The sequence below is a fragment of the Mauremys reevesii genome, linkage group 6 (assembly GCF_016161935.1).
Source record: "Mauremys reevesii isolate NIE-2019 linkage group 6, ASM1616193v1, whole genome shotgun sequence".
In the NCBI taxonomy this organism is placed as follows: domain Eukaryota; kingdom Metazoa; phylum Chordata; order Testudines; family Geoemydidae; genus Mauremys; species Mauremys reevesii.
Genome location: NC_052628.1, coordinates 56,169,396 through 56,184,498, shown reverse-complemented (window position 1 = coordinate 56,184,498; position 15,103 = coordinate 56,169,396). Strand labels below are relative to the sequence as shown.

General features: G+C 42.3%; 1 protein-coding gene across 3 annotated transcripts; it reads right to left on the bottom strand.

Annotated features, from left to right (window-relative positions):
- Positions 1 to 2,453: 2,453 nt before the first annotated feature.
- NR2F1 (nuclear receptor subfamily 2 group F member 1) lies at positions 2,454 to 11,213 on the bottom strand. Of its 3 annotated transcripts, none has more exons than XM_039545222.1 (3): positions 10,595 to 11,213; positions 7,776 to 8,303; positions 2,454 to 2,838 (listed from the first exon to the last, which is right to left on the bottom strand). In XM_039545222.1, the coding sequence occupies exons 1-3, from the start codon at positions 11,034 to 11,036 to the stop codon at positions 2,558 to 2,560; spliced, it is 1,251 nt and encodes a 416-aa protein (XP_039401156.1). In that variant the 5' UTR covers positions 11,037 to 11,213; the 3' UTR covers positions 2,454 to 2,557. The 3 variants fall into 3 exon arrangements, with proteins under 3 accessions (XP_039401156.1, XP_039401157.1, XP_039401158.1); XM_039545223.1 differs by having other exon boundaries at positions 7,776 to 8,300; XM_039545224.1 differs by lacking the exon at positions 10,595 to 11,213 and adding an exon at positions 10,168 to 10,285.
- Between the last annotated feature and the right edge of the window lie 3,890 nt (positions 11,214 to 15,103).

Here is a 15,103-nt window from a genome sequence, read left to right as displayed (position 1 = left end):
TGAATGCCCAGGAACTTTGAAAGTGGCCAAGGAAAAGGTTCACGACCATAATAAACATTTTATAGTTAACACTTCAGAACACAATACCGTATATCAGCAAAAGTTTAATAAGGGAATTAAAACACTTCTTTCTAATCACATACATGGCAATAACCACATCTCTTACACCTCATCTAACCTGCAAGTTTCGTGGCAATCGGTGGGCTAGTATTATTCATAAACATGAAAATTAATTGAAAAATACGTTTCTGACCTACGAAAAAGTTTATCTGTTTTCATTAGTGGGAGAACACTGTAATGAATATATTTACATCTCATTGGAGGAAAGCTAGATCTCTCTTTGCTTCGAGCCACCGGAGCCCCCGGCACCCATCCTACCAAAAACAATGATCAAGGATTACTTTCAGTATTTCCAAGTGCTGAGTGTCTGTGTTCAGTGTCTGCCTCTCTCTCCCTTTTCTCTCTTTCAGAGAGGCTGGTGTACCCTCTCTCTCTCTCTGCCTGGGGAAGTCAACCAGGATGAGGAACAGAGCTGTCGCCTATTAGCGCTCATGTGAGTTGGGAAGAGAGAGTATTTGCGTCTAATTTCCACCCTTGTGTGCCCAGGGTTACAATAATCATAAACATAGCGGCTACTAGGGAGACAGCCTGAGTCTCCATATTGAAATTGACTTTACCCCCATAGAATGTCTGCCCGCAATGTTGATTATCCAGCTATAAGTGCTTACTGTCTAGAATTGCTCTCGCTTCGGATCTGCTGCGCCTAGACTATTAAAAAACCCCAAGCGAGTTGCATTGAAGGATCTTGTTAATGCAAAAAAAAAATTTGGACAGTAAATGAAAAGAAAACCATTGCCGATCACTCCTCAAATTGAAAATCCTGCCTCATCTGGGTTTGTTTGGAGGGCGCGGGAGGTGTGTGTGTGGGGATGTTATTGTTAAAAGATCCAGCTTTATTAATACGTTAAGAAAGAGCTCCCTTGGCAGTATGTGTTCTTACAGCTCCGTCTCAGATCCTATAAAACATTAATGCACTGAAAGCTGCTACAGAGATCAGCACCACCAGCTAGAAGCATTGTGAAGGGGCTCCATTATGGAAACGATTTTTTTTAATTTAAAAAACCGGGGCTTTTGCAAACCTCTCAAATTTTCATTTTATAGAGTTACAGCACAATAATCCATGTAGGATATGTGTGTGTGTGATACACGCATACACACACATATACACCACGCAACGAACAAACCTCCAGTTAGCTTTCTGTATTAATGGGATGGGAATACCCTTTACATTTAGTGACTGGAGGAGAGAAAAACAATAACACCGATCCTTTCAGCAAAAGATAGCAAATGCAGCACACAATCAGACCACACAGTGTTGGGTCTTTGAAGTCTTGGGAAAAACCCCACTAAGCTTTTAACAAACGAATACCAGGAAAAATGACTACAGTATACCTTATATTGCACATCACTGCACAGTGCTGGTAGAACACAGTGACTCCAAACCTTGCCCGTGAATTCTACAAGGAAATAGCACTGTGTAAACTTAGCAGAAGCTTCAACTGACAAGAAAGGTGTTTCAAAATGCGTTGACCAGGGTAGATACACTTAGCTTTGTGATACAATCGCAGATAAATTGATTCATCTATGATATTGAACTGTTTGTGTTCGCATCTGTCTCTTAAATCCTAAACTTACACAATCAAATCAGTTTTGGAACACTGTGTGCTTTATACAACTTTGTAGCCCCCTTAAAAGTTTTTTTTAAAAACTTCTCCCATTTAATCCCACTAGAAGTTAAAAGCGAGGGAGTATACGTTTGTCAACTCTGTTGGCACGGTCAAGCAACAAGACTAATGATTTTTTTTTGCTAAATTCTTTTATTTTTGTTTAAATTCTCACTTCAATTTTAATTCTTGAAGAACAGCTTCGACAACATATATCGCACTCATTATAAGAAGCAAAGGGTTATATCAAAAATTATTAGTATAGAATCACAGGAAACCTGGTTTGGAACCAGAAAAAAATACAAAACAGATATAGATACATAGACACAGGACAATTGTTTTTTATAATTATTTGGAAAATGTTATTTTCCCCTAATTCTTGTTTCTTTTTTCTTTATGCGCATACGATGTTTTAAATTTTACCAAAAAATGAAAATAAAGACTAATATTTTACAAAATGAATAACAATGTTCGTGGTAAGTGTTTGCGTGTGTGTTTTCTACACAAGATTCAGTTCAGCGTCAATATTTTTTGTTTGTTTCTTTGTTTCTGTACAGAATATATCCACATCAGTCCACAATAAATCCTGGAAGATCCATTATTCTCCTTCTGGTTTTATTAAATTTCCCTCGGTCCTTTTTCCAAAATTTTCCACAGACACAAGGTCCTTTCTTTTCCTTTCAAACATGGTCACAGATCTGATCCTACACGAGTCTTTATTTTTTTTGTTTATTGTCTGCTTTCCCCCCCCTCTCTGCACCCCAACTTTACTCGGTTCGTATATTTCTGTTTGTGTTGGTCCTCAGTGTCTCTATGGGGGTGTTGGCTGTGCTCTAGGAACACTGGATAGACATGTAAGGCCAGTTGAAGCTGCTCCCAGATAGTAACATATCTCTGATGAGGGTTTCAATGGGGGTTTTACCTACCAAGCGGACGAAGAAGAGCTGCTCGATGACTGAGGACGAGACGGTGCGCAGGGAAGGCAGCCTCAGGAGCAGTTTGCCGAAGCGACTCGGCTGGTTGGGGTACTGGCTCCTCACATATTCCTCCAGGGCGCATTGAGATTTCTCTTGCAGGCTCTCGATATGGGCAGCATCTGACAGGCCACAGGCATCTACCCAGGCAGCCACACACCAGGAGGAGACAAGGAGGGGAAACCGTTAGTTACTCAGTAAGCAAGCGAGCAAACAGCGCACATACACAGGGACTAAATACACCGTCCCACCGCCCCTTCCAACCATAACACACCCCCCATCAGCACCCAGGCAGGGCTAGCCGAGCAACCAGCCCGACAAACAGAGAGACGCGCAGGCAAAACCTCCCTTTGTGTTTCCTCCGCCACCTTGGAAATAAATAATGTAGGATGCTGTGTGTGTGTGTGTGAGTGGGTGGTGGGGGGTGGGGGGGATCTGAAGCCATACAGCCAAGCCACAGCAACCTGTCTTCTGTCAGGAGACTATCAGCCTCTGAGTGGGGAGAGAGAGGAGGAACGGGGCTATTATGCTCATGATTTTGTTTTAATATACACACTGATGAGTGTTGTACCATGGCTACAACTCAAACACAGAGCCAGGAGAGCCATTGTTTGGCTTTATACTAAATGTGGCCTGCATCGATGCTGCATGCTAAATAAATACATACATTGATTAATTAATTCAAATACGCCGAGTTTCTGGACATGGCTGGAAATCCGAACAAGTCAAAATGCTTTCGCAATATGGGATTTGGAGTCCCTTGTCCGGAATCTGCAATGCAATGCCAAAGAGAAAGGCTGAACTGCTCTCTGTATCTGGGAGCAAGTAATTGAAAATAGGTCACATCTTTGTAAACTGTATAATAATCTAAGAGGAATATGGCTCAGTTACTCCAGACTGTGCTAAGCAGACATCTGCAGCTATCAGCCATAAAGCTGGAAACGGCTGCAGTGCGTGAGCATTGCCTAAATGTAACCATATATGTGTATTTTTCACATATATAGCCAGAAGTATATCCTTCATACCCGGCAGAACGATGCGATCGAGGCAATTGCATACTAAGCTGAGAACATGACCTGGAATCTATCTATCTATCTATCTATCTATCTATCTATCTATCTATCTAAAATACCAAAACAGCGAATTATTGTGTATCAGCTGATTCGTTGAGAGACTTGCTCAGGAAACCACCGTCAGTGAAATATAATGGATTTGCCCCTATAGTTCAAATAGCCACATTGTTACGTATATTAATAATAAATATTTTTAAAACATAAGTCTCACAGGCGAGCAGTCAGTTGCAGTGTGGTTTACTATAGATCAAAGCCAGGCTTTGCTAATATATAGATCTGTATATGAATTAATGAATGTTAATAGCCCCAAAAGGACATTACAAAATTGTGAATGTAAATTTATGACCCTGGAAAGACACAACAAATTATTCAAAGCAAAAATCTCTGGCAACTGGATTTTTGAAGTTTATGTCTTTCTATTTCAAAAACTGAATTTAAAAAGATCTCTGAATACCTTCATCTACCATACTATGGCCTCGAGCAAAAATACAAATAAAACAAGCTATGATTCAAGAACTTCTGAGGATAAGAACCTTTGACCTGAGCTACGGACTAGGCATCCCTCAGATATACTATTATCCAAGCCAGACTGTTTTGCTAATCCATACTGTACCTTTAATGCAGTGTTATTTTGCAACATCTAAAGCACCAGGCTGCAATATCTATATCTATACCTATATCAAAAGAATAGGCCTGTTCTTGTTTGAAATATATATCAAAACCACAGTCCTGTTCATATGCTGATTGCCACAAATCACAGTCCATATTTACATATATCTTGGTATTTTACATGTATCATCTGCTCATTATGCAATAGGATCCCATTCAACTTCCAAACAATGCAATATGAAAGGGTCTTACTGATAGCCCAGCAGATTTTTTTTTAGGCCCCATATGTCATACCCTTAAGGTTAGTAAAATATTTATCAGATATTTACGATAAGTGCACCTACAATGCAGAGTCACTGGACAATCAAGATTGGGAAGTTACTTGATAGAAATACGTTAAAAAGGGGAAAGAATACGTCTTAGATTTTGTATTACACAGAAACACTTACAATTTTCTAATGCAGATAATATCTACTCTCTATTAATTATTTGAAATGTCCCGGCATATGTGTTTATTTGAATTGTATTTAGCACTCTTAAAGTTTTTTCCCAACCGCTTAAAACAAGATTTAAAAAATTAAACACTATATGGTATAAAACCGATTAGTTTATTGAGTCCGGAGAAATGGAATATGTGTAAGAAGTAATGCAATACATATTTACCATCCGTGAATTATATCTCAGTTAATAAAGAGAGGGCTAATGTGGAAATTCTGTATGTCTCACTTTTTATATGGCAATGTGTCAATAAGGGAGAGCTCAATATTTCTTCCTGCAGTCTATGGAAAAGAAATTATGTAAATAAATAACCATTACTGTTCAGTACACTCCAGCCTTATCCTTTGTAGTACAGGGAATGTATTTCATGTGATGCATTCAGAAGAGTTTAGTGTTCAGAAAATATAGATGTAATCAGCTGGCATATAACTAGAAATCAAAGTTCTTATTGCGCTGCAAATAGATTTATTGAATTTATGTTATTTTGTCTGGTCCCTTCGTGGAAACTTTTATTTACTAGAAGAAACACGTAGGTGTATAAATTAATAAAGTTTTTTTTAAAGAGTAGTACGTTTGGGTCACGACCTAGTTCTTGGACGGTGTCCAGAATTTTAAAGATTAAATATACTATCCGGAACCCAAATGTAAAAAACACACCAAGATAAGCTCATGCCAGCTTTAAATACTCAGTGCTTAGTAAACTGCTTTGGACAATATGTCTAAAAATGTCTTTTCCATCAGTCAAAGTTTGCTTAAAAGTTGGATGACTTCGAGAAAGGCTTCCCATGAATTCCCCTCTGGCTAGCAATCAAAACAAGTTTAGTCAAAAGTGGAAATGTGTGTTTGGGGATAAGGGAAAGGGGTAAATTACTACTGACAGCTGTATTTTCATCTTCTAATATGCCCCATGCTATTCTGCTCCAAAATAATATTATTGTTCCATTCCTAAACCCCATTCATCGCTTTAGTCAATTGCTGGAGCAAGCTCCTCCCTTGGTAAATATTTCATTATATACTTGAATACATTACTATTCATATAGAAAGAAGGAGTTAAAAAAGCCACCAGTTACACATCTAGCCCAGGTCCAGAATTTGGGGGGAAAGATGGGAAAAACCCACTCTTCATTTGGGGCAAACGCCTTTCAGGTGTCTTTTCTTTTAATAACTACTAACCACCACACCAGTTCTCCCTCTATTTTACAAAAAAAATCTTCAATAGGTGTTGAAAAACAGAAAGATTCTCAGAGATTGGTCTGTTTACTGATGAACATTCTGAAATGAATGAGTATGGAATGTAAGTCTACAGACAGACTCGAGTTAAATCAGGCTGATAAATGCTGCCCAGTCTCTTTGTCACCTTTGAAAAACATGTTTCCATCAAGAAGACTTATTAAGATAAAATGCATTAAAATGTCGAGATGGCTAATCAGTAAATCTTCCATTTGTTTTAAGATCTGTACTTTATCCTTCGCAAAGAAAGATTCCTTCCAACACTACAAGACTGCATTTGCACTGAAAGTAAAAGGGGGCAGTCAAAGTACATGTCTCTGACCACCCTGCATACAAATTAGATACTCCTGTCTAAATAAATTATCTGATGTTCAAATCGATATTAATACTACATTTGCTACATTACAATATTGTGCAAATTTAAGAGTCATTTTAATACCATGTAAATACTATTTTTCATGCATGAAAGGCAACAAATATTGATGGATTATAAACTGCTTACTGTTAAACAAGGCCTTTGAACGATTTGCCATCTTTGTTCAAGAATGCTTTTAATTTTGCTTCGGCCTAGTTTCAAGTTAGATTTATTACAACTGTTTATTTATTGCTAAGTGGGAGGAATGGTTCAAAAAAGGAAAAGACAGAAAGAAAAAGAAAATAACATTGAGTGGCTTCTTATCTTGCTTGTTTATATTTCCTATGTTTTCCGAAAATTGTTCGTCTTTGATGTTTATATATTTCACTCTCGAAGGTTACAATAATAAAAGATGTATAATAATCTTATAGGCTACAACCCGAACACTTCAAAGCGAAGTTAATACACCTTCCTGCAAGTTAATTTGAATCATCTATCATGAGAAAAATTGTTAACATGCATGCATGCATGTTATCACCTCCTACACTTAATTTGGGGTTTTTTTTCAGGCAATCTGTTAAAATTCCAATATTTGTGTGGTTTGCATAGCAAAAAGATTTCTCTCTAGGCTGGTAAGCTGGTACATAACCCTCTCCCCCTCCCCCGCGACTTGCTGTTTCTATTGTTGGGGTTGGTTTTCTGGTGGGTTTTTTTTTTTTTGCCTTTCTCTTTTAGATCGAATCCATTTTTTACGATCCTCAATAACCTCTGCAACTGCAAACGTGAATGGTTTCCGATAAGGGAAAATCAGGCAGCAATAAATCAGTATTGTTTATGATTTATTTGTGCTTATGCACTCCTTTTAACACTCTCGGGGAGAACCTCCTTACCAGTTAAAGTACCACAAGAAACCCAGATCCCTCCTCTCTCTCTGGCAGACACACAGTCACTCTCACACCCGAAGATAGCTGGTAATATTTCTCTCTTTTCCCCACCTCCCCACCCCCCGTTATCCAAGGAAACAAGGAGCACAAACCCTGGCAGTGGGGGTAATGGAATATAGTGTGTATAGAACTCCAGCTATCTACAGCTCTTCCCATAAACGTGGGAGCCACATTGATTTGCAAATCGAGTGGGTTTTATTAACCTAACCCCAAGCCAGCCTGGCTTGCGGGGGCGGGGGGAAGCTGGGAGGTTTGACCCTATGATTTTGCTCTTGCTGTTGCCTAATGATCTCTTTCGCCTTCTCCGACCTCTCCCCTCAGCTCCCCCCATCCCTTGCCCTTGGCCTCTCTCCCCCGAACACACTCACCTGATGTGAAGAGGACGATGGCTTTGAGGCAGCTGTACTCCGCCGAGTCGACGTGCAGGGCCTTGAGCTTCTCCACCTGCTCCTGGAAGATGCGGATGTGGTCCATGAAGGCCACCACCCGGTCGGCAGACATGGGCGAGGCGTGCAGGCCGGCGGCTGCCAGCAGAGGGGCCACATGCAGGGGCATGGAGCACTGCGCCGCGTTGAGCACAAACAGCTCGCTCCAAGTGAGCCGCAGCAGGGCCACCTGGTCGGTGATCTGCAGGTCGGGGAAGAAGGGGATGTTGCGGGCCCACTCGACGGCGCTGAAGAGCAGGCGGGCGGCCAGCTCGCAGATGTTCTCGATGCCCATGATGTTGTTGGGCTGCATGCACTGGCTGCCGTAGCGCGAGGTCGGGTAGGGCTCGGCCCGCAGCAGCAGCGAGATGTATCCCGACAGATAGCAGTGGCCGTTCAGAGGGTCCCCGTTGGTCAGCGCGTACTGGCCTGGGTTCGGCTGGGTTGGAGGCATTCTTCCTCGCTGAACCGCTGACAAAAAGAAAGAGAAAAGGAGAGGAAATGTGCATCCAGGAGGCTTGCAAACATCGCCTAACACGTTACAGCCGATCCGGAGACAATGCAAGGCTTATTCCCACACAGACACACACACACACACACGTACAGAGAGCTATAGACAGCATATACACATGGAGCAGTGTATACATAACAGTCTGCATCTCCTTACCCTCAGCCCCTGTACAGGCATCCCGGCCCCATCACCAGCACAGCCAAAAAAAATAAAATAGAATACAAATTACAAATAAAAAAATCCCAACCAAAACAACGAGACAATCCACCCTCCCCCCACTCGCAGCAAAAGGAAAGCAACCAGCAAAACACAAATAAAAGAAATCCTCCGGATTGTAGCGTGCTGTCTGGGGTAAAAATCCCAGCAATCTGGTACAAATATAGGTACCATAGCTCTTTCTTATTTCCCAGTCCATTGTCCGAGGAGCATGTAGATTTACAAGCAAATTGTTTTTTAAAAAAACAAATGTGTCCATATTCTTCAAAAATACCATCAAATTATCCTTATAACTGGATCAGGTCACAGCCCCCCAGCTAACCACTTCTAACTTTTTATTACACGGAGCAAGCATCCAATACGTGCCCAGCAAAGTTCTCACTGATAGAAGGAAGAGAAAGATTAAATATTCGAAAGGGGGTGGGGGGAAGGGTCTGAACTTACAGTAGCCAAACATTAGTGAAAAAATGCGATGGTTTAATTAATATCTTTGCTGCGCTGTTGCAACTGCAAAAGCCTGTAGACAGCTTTGCACACTGAATGCACAAGCTTGCAACTGCAAAAACACTGGATTCATTAACCATCTCAATACAAAACGTAAGCATGCTTTGAGTTCCTAAAGCTGACCAAAGTTTTTTTTTTTAGTATGTGTATGTTTTACTTCATCAGTGTCAGTGTTCTAAACTGCATGCAATGTAAACAGAGGTAATTCAAGGAGAAGATACGGCTACTGTGGTTTATTATTAACACACACCTATATATAATTTATCTTTTCCAGTTTAGAGCGTGCAATATTTTCGTAACTTTATCCTTTATTACAGTATTGATGAAAACCTAAATTCCAATTGAGCCCTCAAAATCTAAGTGGCTGGACTCTTTTTCCCCCTCTCCGCCTAATTATAGTTTTAAACTTGGCAGTTATTTTTTCAATTAAATGAAAACACAATTCTAAGTTTGCTTTTTTTCCCAGACGCTACAAACAGCTCCCTGAAGCTACAAATTAAGTCGTCATATGTGCGAGCTCTTTCATATATGAAAGAACTCACTTTCTAGTGGCATATAAAATATAATTTTAAAACTAATTAAAGAAGTAGTAATCCCCACTCCACAAAATTGACTGTTTCGCTTCTTTGCCTATAAGACATCTTTAACGATAGTCACAAGATGAACTTTAACTGTAAACTGCTAAATATATTTCGAAAATATAGTGCAGCCAGTCTTGCTACAGGAAAATGAGACATATTGCAAGCAAACATCAGAACTACTCTGAAAAACAGCATTTGAAACGGTGGGGAGCTCATGCCAGAAACAGACTATGTATTATGCGAAAATCAGAAGGATCAGTAAATATGTTGTAAATTGTAATTTGTATGCAGTATTTAAACAGAGGGTGGAGTTTGATGGAGAAATAAAATGAGCAGCATGCTAAAAAATGACAGGACTATAAAAACACGGTTCAGTCACAAACTTTCCTTTGAGAGCATGGAGTGAAAAGAAGGCCAGATCTTGCAAGAGGCAGACTCTACCATACTGGCAAGCAGAAGAAAGCTGAGATACAGTAGCATATTTCTCCCCCTTCCTTTCTCTCTCCCCCTTCCCCCCACTTACATGTCTTTCATCTTTCTTTCAGGAAAGATGATGGTGGAAATGGATCTACTGCGAAGTGTTGTGGGGTTTTTAAATTTTATATATGGAGGGAGGGAGGGGAAATAGAAGGAAACCCATCTTGTAAAGAATGTTGTCCCCCCAGCCTCATGCCAACAATAGACAAAACCACATACACACACAGAGATTATACTAGTGATACTGGAGAAATAATAAATATTTAGTGACTGATCATCATAATAAATTCCCATCCCAGTGAGCAGAGAAGGGAAGTGTGTGGTGGTGGTGGTGTTGGGGAGGGGGGGAAGAAAGGAAGAGGAGGAGGGCATCAGCGCAAACCAAAAGCCTGGGTGCAAAGCTGTAGATGGATTGCAAACATACACCCCGAGCTACAGAGAGAGGGAGAGTAGAATAGGGAAGAAATATTCACCTTCCCGCCTCATGCCCACTTTGAGGCACTTCTTGAGGCGGCAGTACTGGCACTGGTTGCGGTGGTGCTGGTCGATGGGACAGTTCCTGTTGGCACGACATGTGTAAGTTAAGTTCCTGCGGACGCTCCTCTTGAAGAAACTTTTGCAGCCCTCGCAGGTGAATTGGCCGTAGTGTTTGCCGCTGGATTTGTCCCCGCAAACCACGCACTCGATGTGCTGCTGGCTCTGGCCCGAACCCTGCTGGCTCTGGCCCTTGTCCCCGGCCGTGCCCGGGGTGGAAGGGGGTCCCGGCTGGCTAGGGGTCTGCGGGGTGTGCGGGGCCGCCGAGGCCGCTTGCTGCTGCTGATCCCGGGCCGGCTGAGCTGCTGGGTTGGGGCCGCTCGGGTTGCCCCCGGCCACGTCTTCCTGCGGATCTCGCCAGCTGCTAACTACCATTGCCATATCTCGGGCCCAAAAAGTGCTGGGGAGCGGAGCTTCTCGCGGAGGGCTGCCGGGGAGAGGAGGGGGGTGGGGGGGAGTGGGTGGCTCGGATTTGGGGGAGAGAGGAGAGAGAAGGAATCTTGCCTGCCTCTGCTTCAGCTGCTGCTGCTGCTGCCCTTGTGGTGCTGCTGCTGCTTCTTGGAGCTGTTTCTGCCGTTTTCTTTCTCTTTATTTTTGCAACCCCCTCCTCTCTCTCTCTCTCTCTGTGGGGGGATGGGAGGGATGAAGGATTTTTTGGTCCCCCCCTCTTTTTTTTTTAAATATGTTTTTTCCCTCAAGTTGCAAAATGAGAAGCGGCCGGCCGGGCTGCGGGGAGAGGCATGCAGGAGAGTCACACGGGGGAGGCGATCGGCGGACACACACACACAGCGCGCACCCGCCACACAGTCCGAGCGCTAGGAGTGCAAAGGATGTGCAGACATAGAGGAAGCTGGAGGAGGAGAAGGAGGAGGAGGAGGTCGGTGCTGCTGCCGCCGCCGCTGCTGCTCGCTGCCGGGGCCCGGCCGGTGCTGGTGCTGGTGCCGCTGCTTGTCCCCAGTTGCCGCCGCCGGCGCTCTGGGCTCTTTTGGGGGCGCAGGCCTGGGCGAGGATGGTGGAGAGAGAGAGAAAAAGGCTGCCGATGATCAGGGGATAAAAGTGTCCGGGGGCCAGGTCCAGGGCAAAACGCAGTCAGCCATTCAGGAAACCAGTCTTGGGAAACGCGATCGAGGAGGGATTGAAGATTAGACAGTTTGATGTTGTTGTTGCTGTTGGCTGTTGTTTCTCTCTCTCTCTCTCTTTCTCTCTCTCTCTCTTTCTTTTTACTAAAGAAATACAAAAGCAATTGGATGTGACTAATTCGCAGAGGAGACGAATTCACGGCGAAGTGTAAAAAAATAGAATATGAATAATAATGGCACACGCAGAAAACGAGAGATCCAAAGTAGGTCGAATAAATAAATCCTCTTCTTTCCCTCTTTCTTGCTCCTTCCTTCTTCTTCGGTTATAATACACGATGCTGGTTACAAAAATCGCTGGAGCTCGCCGGGAAAATGTTCCTTTTTTTTGCTCAAAAAAAGTATTTCAGATAAAAACTCATCAGCCAGGACCAAAAGCCTGCCCCAAAATAAAAAACAATAGACAATAATGGAAAAAAATGATATTAAGATATGAAAGCGTCCTTTCTCTCTGGGCTGCTGCTGCTTCTTTTTTCCTTTTTTTTTCCTTTTTTTTTTTTTTAGTTTCACCTCTCTCTTCTCCTGCGGGAATGAAGCGAAAGACACTAGGAGGAAGGGTAGAGAAAAAGAAGAAAAGGAAGGAGAAGAGGGAGCTGAAGAAAAAAACTAATAGAATATGCAAGAAAGGGGGGAGAGAGAGAGAGAGAAAGGAAGAGAGAGAGAGAGAGAGAGAGGGAGAGAGAGAGAGAGAGACCCAAAAATGAATGCGTTTAAACGGGAAGACTAGCAGAGCAATGTTTCCGAAAGGGGGATCTGCGCGAATGTCTGTATATAGTGAACTTTGACACTACTATTGAAACTGACACGTTTCTATGGAGATCGCTGCCTTATATGGAGCTCATGTCAAGGAGCCAAGAGAGGGGCTGCTGGCAACTGATAATCAAAGGCGACTGACTGGTCAGAGCCCTGAATTGGGGGGAGAGAAAATGGGAGGCTAAGGTTAGCCAAGCCTCCTTCACTCCATTGGTTAAGAGGCCCCCCCCTCTTTTTTTTTATTCTCTGCTACCTACTGACTGGGTTGGGGAATGAAGGCGGGGGGGGGGGGGAGAGAAGGGGATTCTTCTGACAAGCACAATTTACATTGAGATCGCCCTGCGCTGCTATTTACTTTGAGACCTGATTAGTATGGGTCGTCTATGGTCATACACACTCACACACGCACACACATCAAAAGGACGGGGGGTGGTGGAGGGGGAGATACATTGCGATGGGGGAAAGGGGAATTAAAATGAAATTATTTTGGTTCATGCTGAAAAGTTTTTTGGGGTTTTTATTAATTAGATTTCTGTATGTTTCCAATTGAAAAACCTTATTAGAAATTTTTATTACTGAAAGTAAAAAAAATTTGCTTTGTGTAACACACACACATATATAGTGTAATAATATATACATGTACCCACTAATATTGCTTATTATTTATATAATATAATATATGTATATATATATAAATAAACGTATATATATAAATTAACTTCAACTTTGCTTTTTTTCTATACCACGGTGCTGGCTCCCATTTATTACCTAAAATACTCTTCCTCCTTTGATATTTTTAATTACGATCAATGACACTGGTGGAATTCTCGGTGTCGTAAAATGAGAGCAGAAATCAACACTTTCCCCTGGAAGGGTTACTATTAATTATGATGATGATTACACTTTCCAATAGTGTCCCTTTCCAAGGCTGTTTATACAGCCAGCAATGCTTCTATAATTATTAATAAAACAAAAGTAAGTTCTCATTTTGTTGTCTGGGAAGATCAATGCTGGTAAACGAAAGTCCCAGGAAGAGAGAGAGAGAGAGAGAGAGTGAAGGTTGGAGTATGTACTGGGGGGGAGGGTTGCTCTCTCTCTCTTCCAACTGTCTAGTAGTGGAATCGCTGGATCCGGCTGCCATCTAGCGGACAGAAACCGAGCCTAGGAGCTTCAGCCCAGCAAAGTCCCCAGCGCCCCCCTTCCTCCTCAGTGCACAAAGCCCGTGCCTTTTCTAAAGCAGCAGGACGCCACAAAACCTTTTCATTACTTTTTTCAAAATAAAGACGCTGCTTTGGGGCAACAAACCTTCTTTTTAATTGTCTACCTCTTCTAGCCTCCTGTCTCCCATCCCTTCTTCCATGCAACGTCCTCTTATGTGCTGGGTTTTAAATGCGCTATGGGTCGAGTGTCTGTGTGTGACAAAGAAGAAAGAAACTGCACGAACTCCCCTTAGCTCATATCAAAGTTTTAAATCAGTTTGGAAACCAAGCAAAACCTGCAAGGAAAAGGGGAATGTGAAATATTACAGAAGCTGTTTTTAAAAATATATTCCCTTCATTAAAAAAAAAGCCTTAGATGCGGCTTGATAATGATTTTATTTTCTGTCAAGCCCACAAATGTAAGATTTTTGAGCCAGTTTGAGAGGAAGATTTCTAAAATCAGAATAAACGGTTTGTTTTGTCCTGAAATAATGAAGAGATTTTCAATGAGTCCCCTGGCCAAGCCGCCCCTATTGTATATTGCATTGATAAAAAGGATGTTATTAACTATGCAACAGTGGGCTCCTTTCCTCTCTCTCCCTCTTTCCAAATAAACTCTCGCTCCTTGCTCTTGGTCAGTGAAAAGGTGAAACGAATAAGATTAAACCAGACAAAAAAAGCAAGCGCTGTATGTATATCATCCAGATTTTACTCCCCAGACTGTGGAGAGACAGGGAGTAAAAGAGGCAGAGCAAGGCACAGAGAGAAGGAGAGAGAGAAGGAGAGTGAAAGAGAGTCAGAGAGAAGGTGGACGGACCCAGCAGCTTGTGCCCTGCTCTTCCTTGAAAAGGTTTCCTCGGAACCTGGATCGCTTCAGCTGGCACCCAGAACCTCGGCCCAACCAGGCTTCACCAGGCAAGTACTGCTTTTCTATTCCGTGTTTCTAATGGGGTTAACATGGGACGCAGCGTCTGTCTAAATTTCATTGGAAACCCACTGTGAATGAGTTACAGTAGAGCAGTACTTTGCAAGGATAACTTTTGCTTTTAGCATCCAGGCTGCTTTCCCGAGACTCGTCAAGCAACCCAGCTTGAGAACATGGCCCGTTATTTCTATATTTCAAGCATATTGATTCTGATTGAAGGAATTATAGATGGGAGATATTGATAGCCTCCAGTTTTTAGTATTTTCTTATGAGACCTGTTTTTTTCTATTCAACACACAGATTCAAAGATATGCGCGTGTAGCGATATACGCACTTCCCAGTAAGATAACACACTTGCGTTTACCTATGTGTATCGTCGCAAATATTACAGACACAACTGATGTAGCATCCATTCCATAACAGGAATGGAACTTT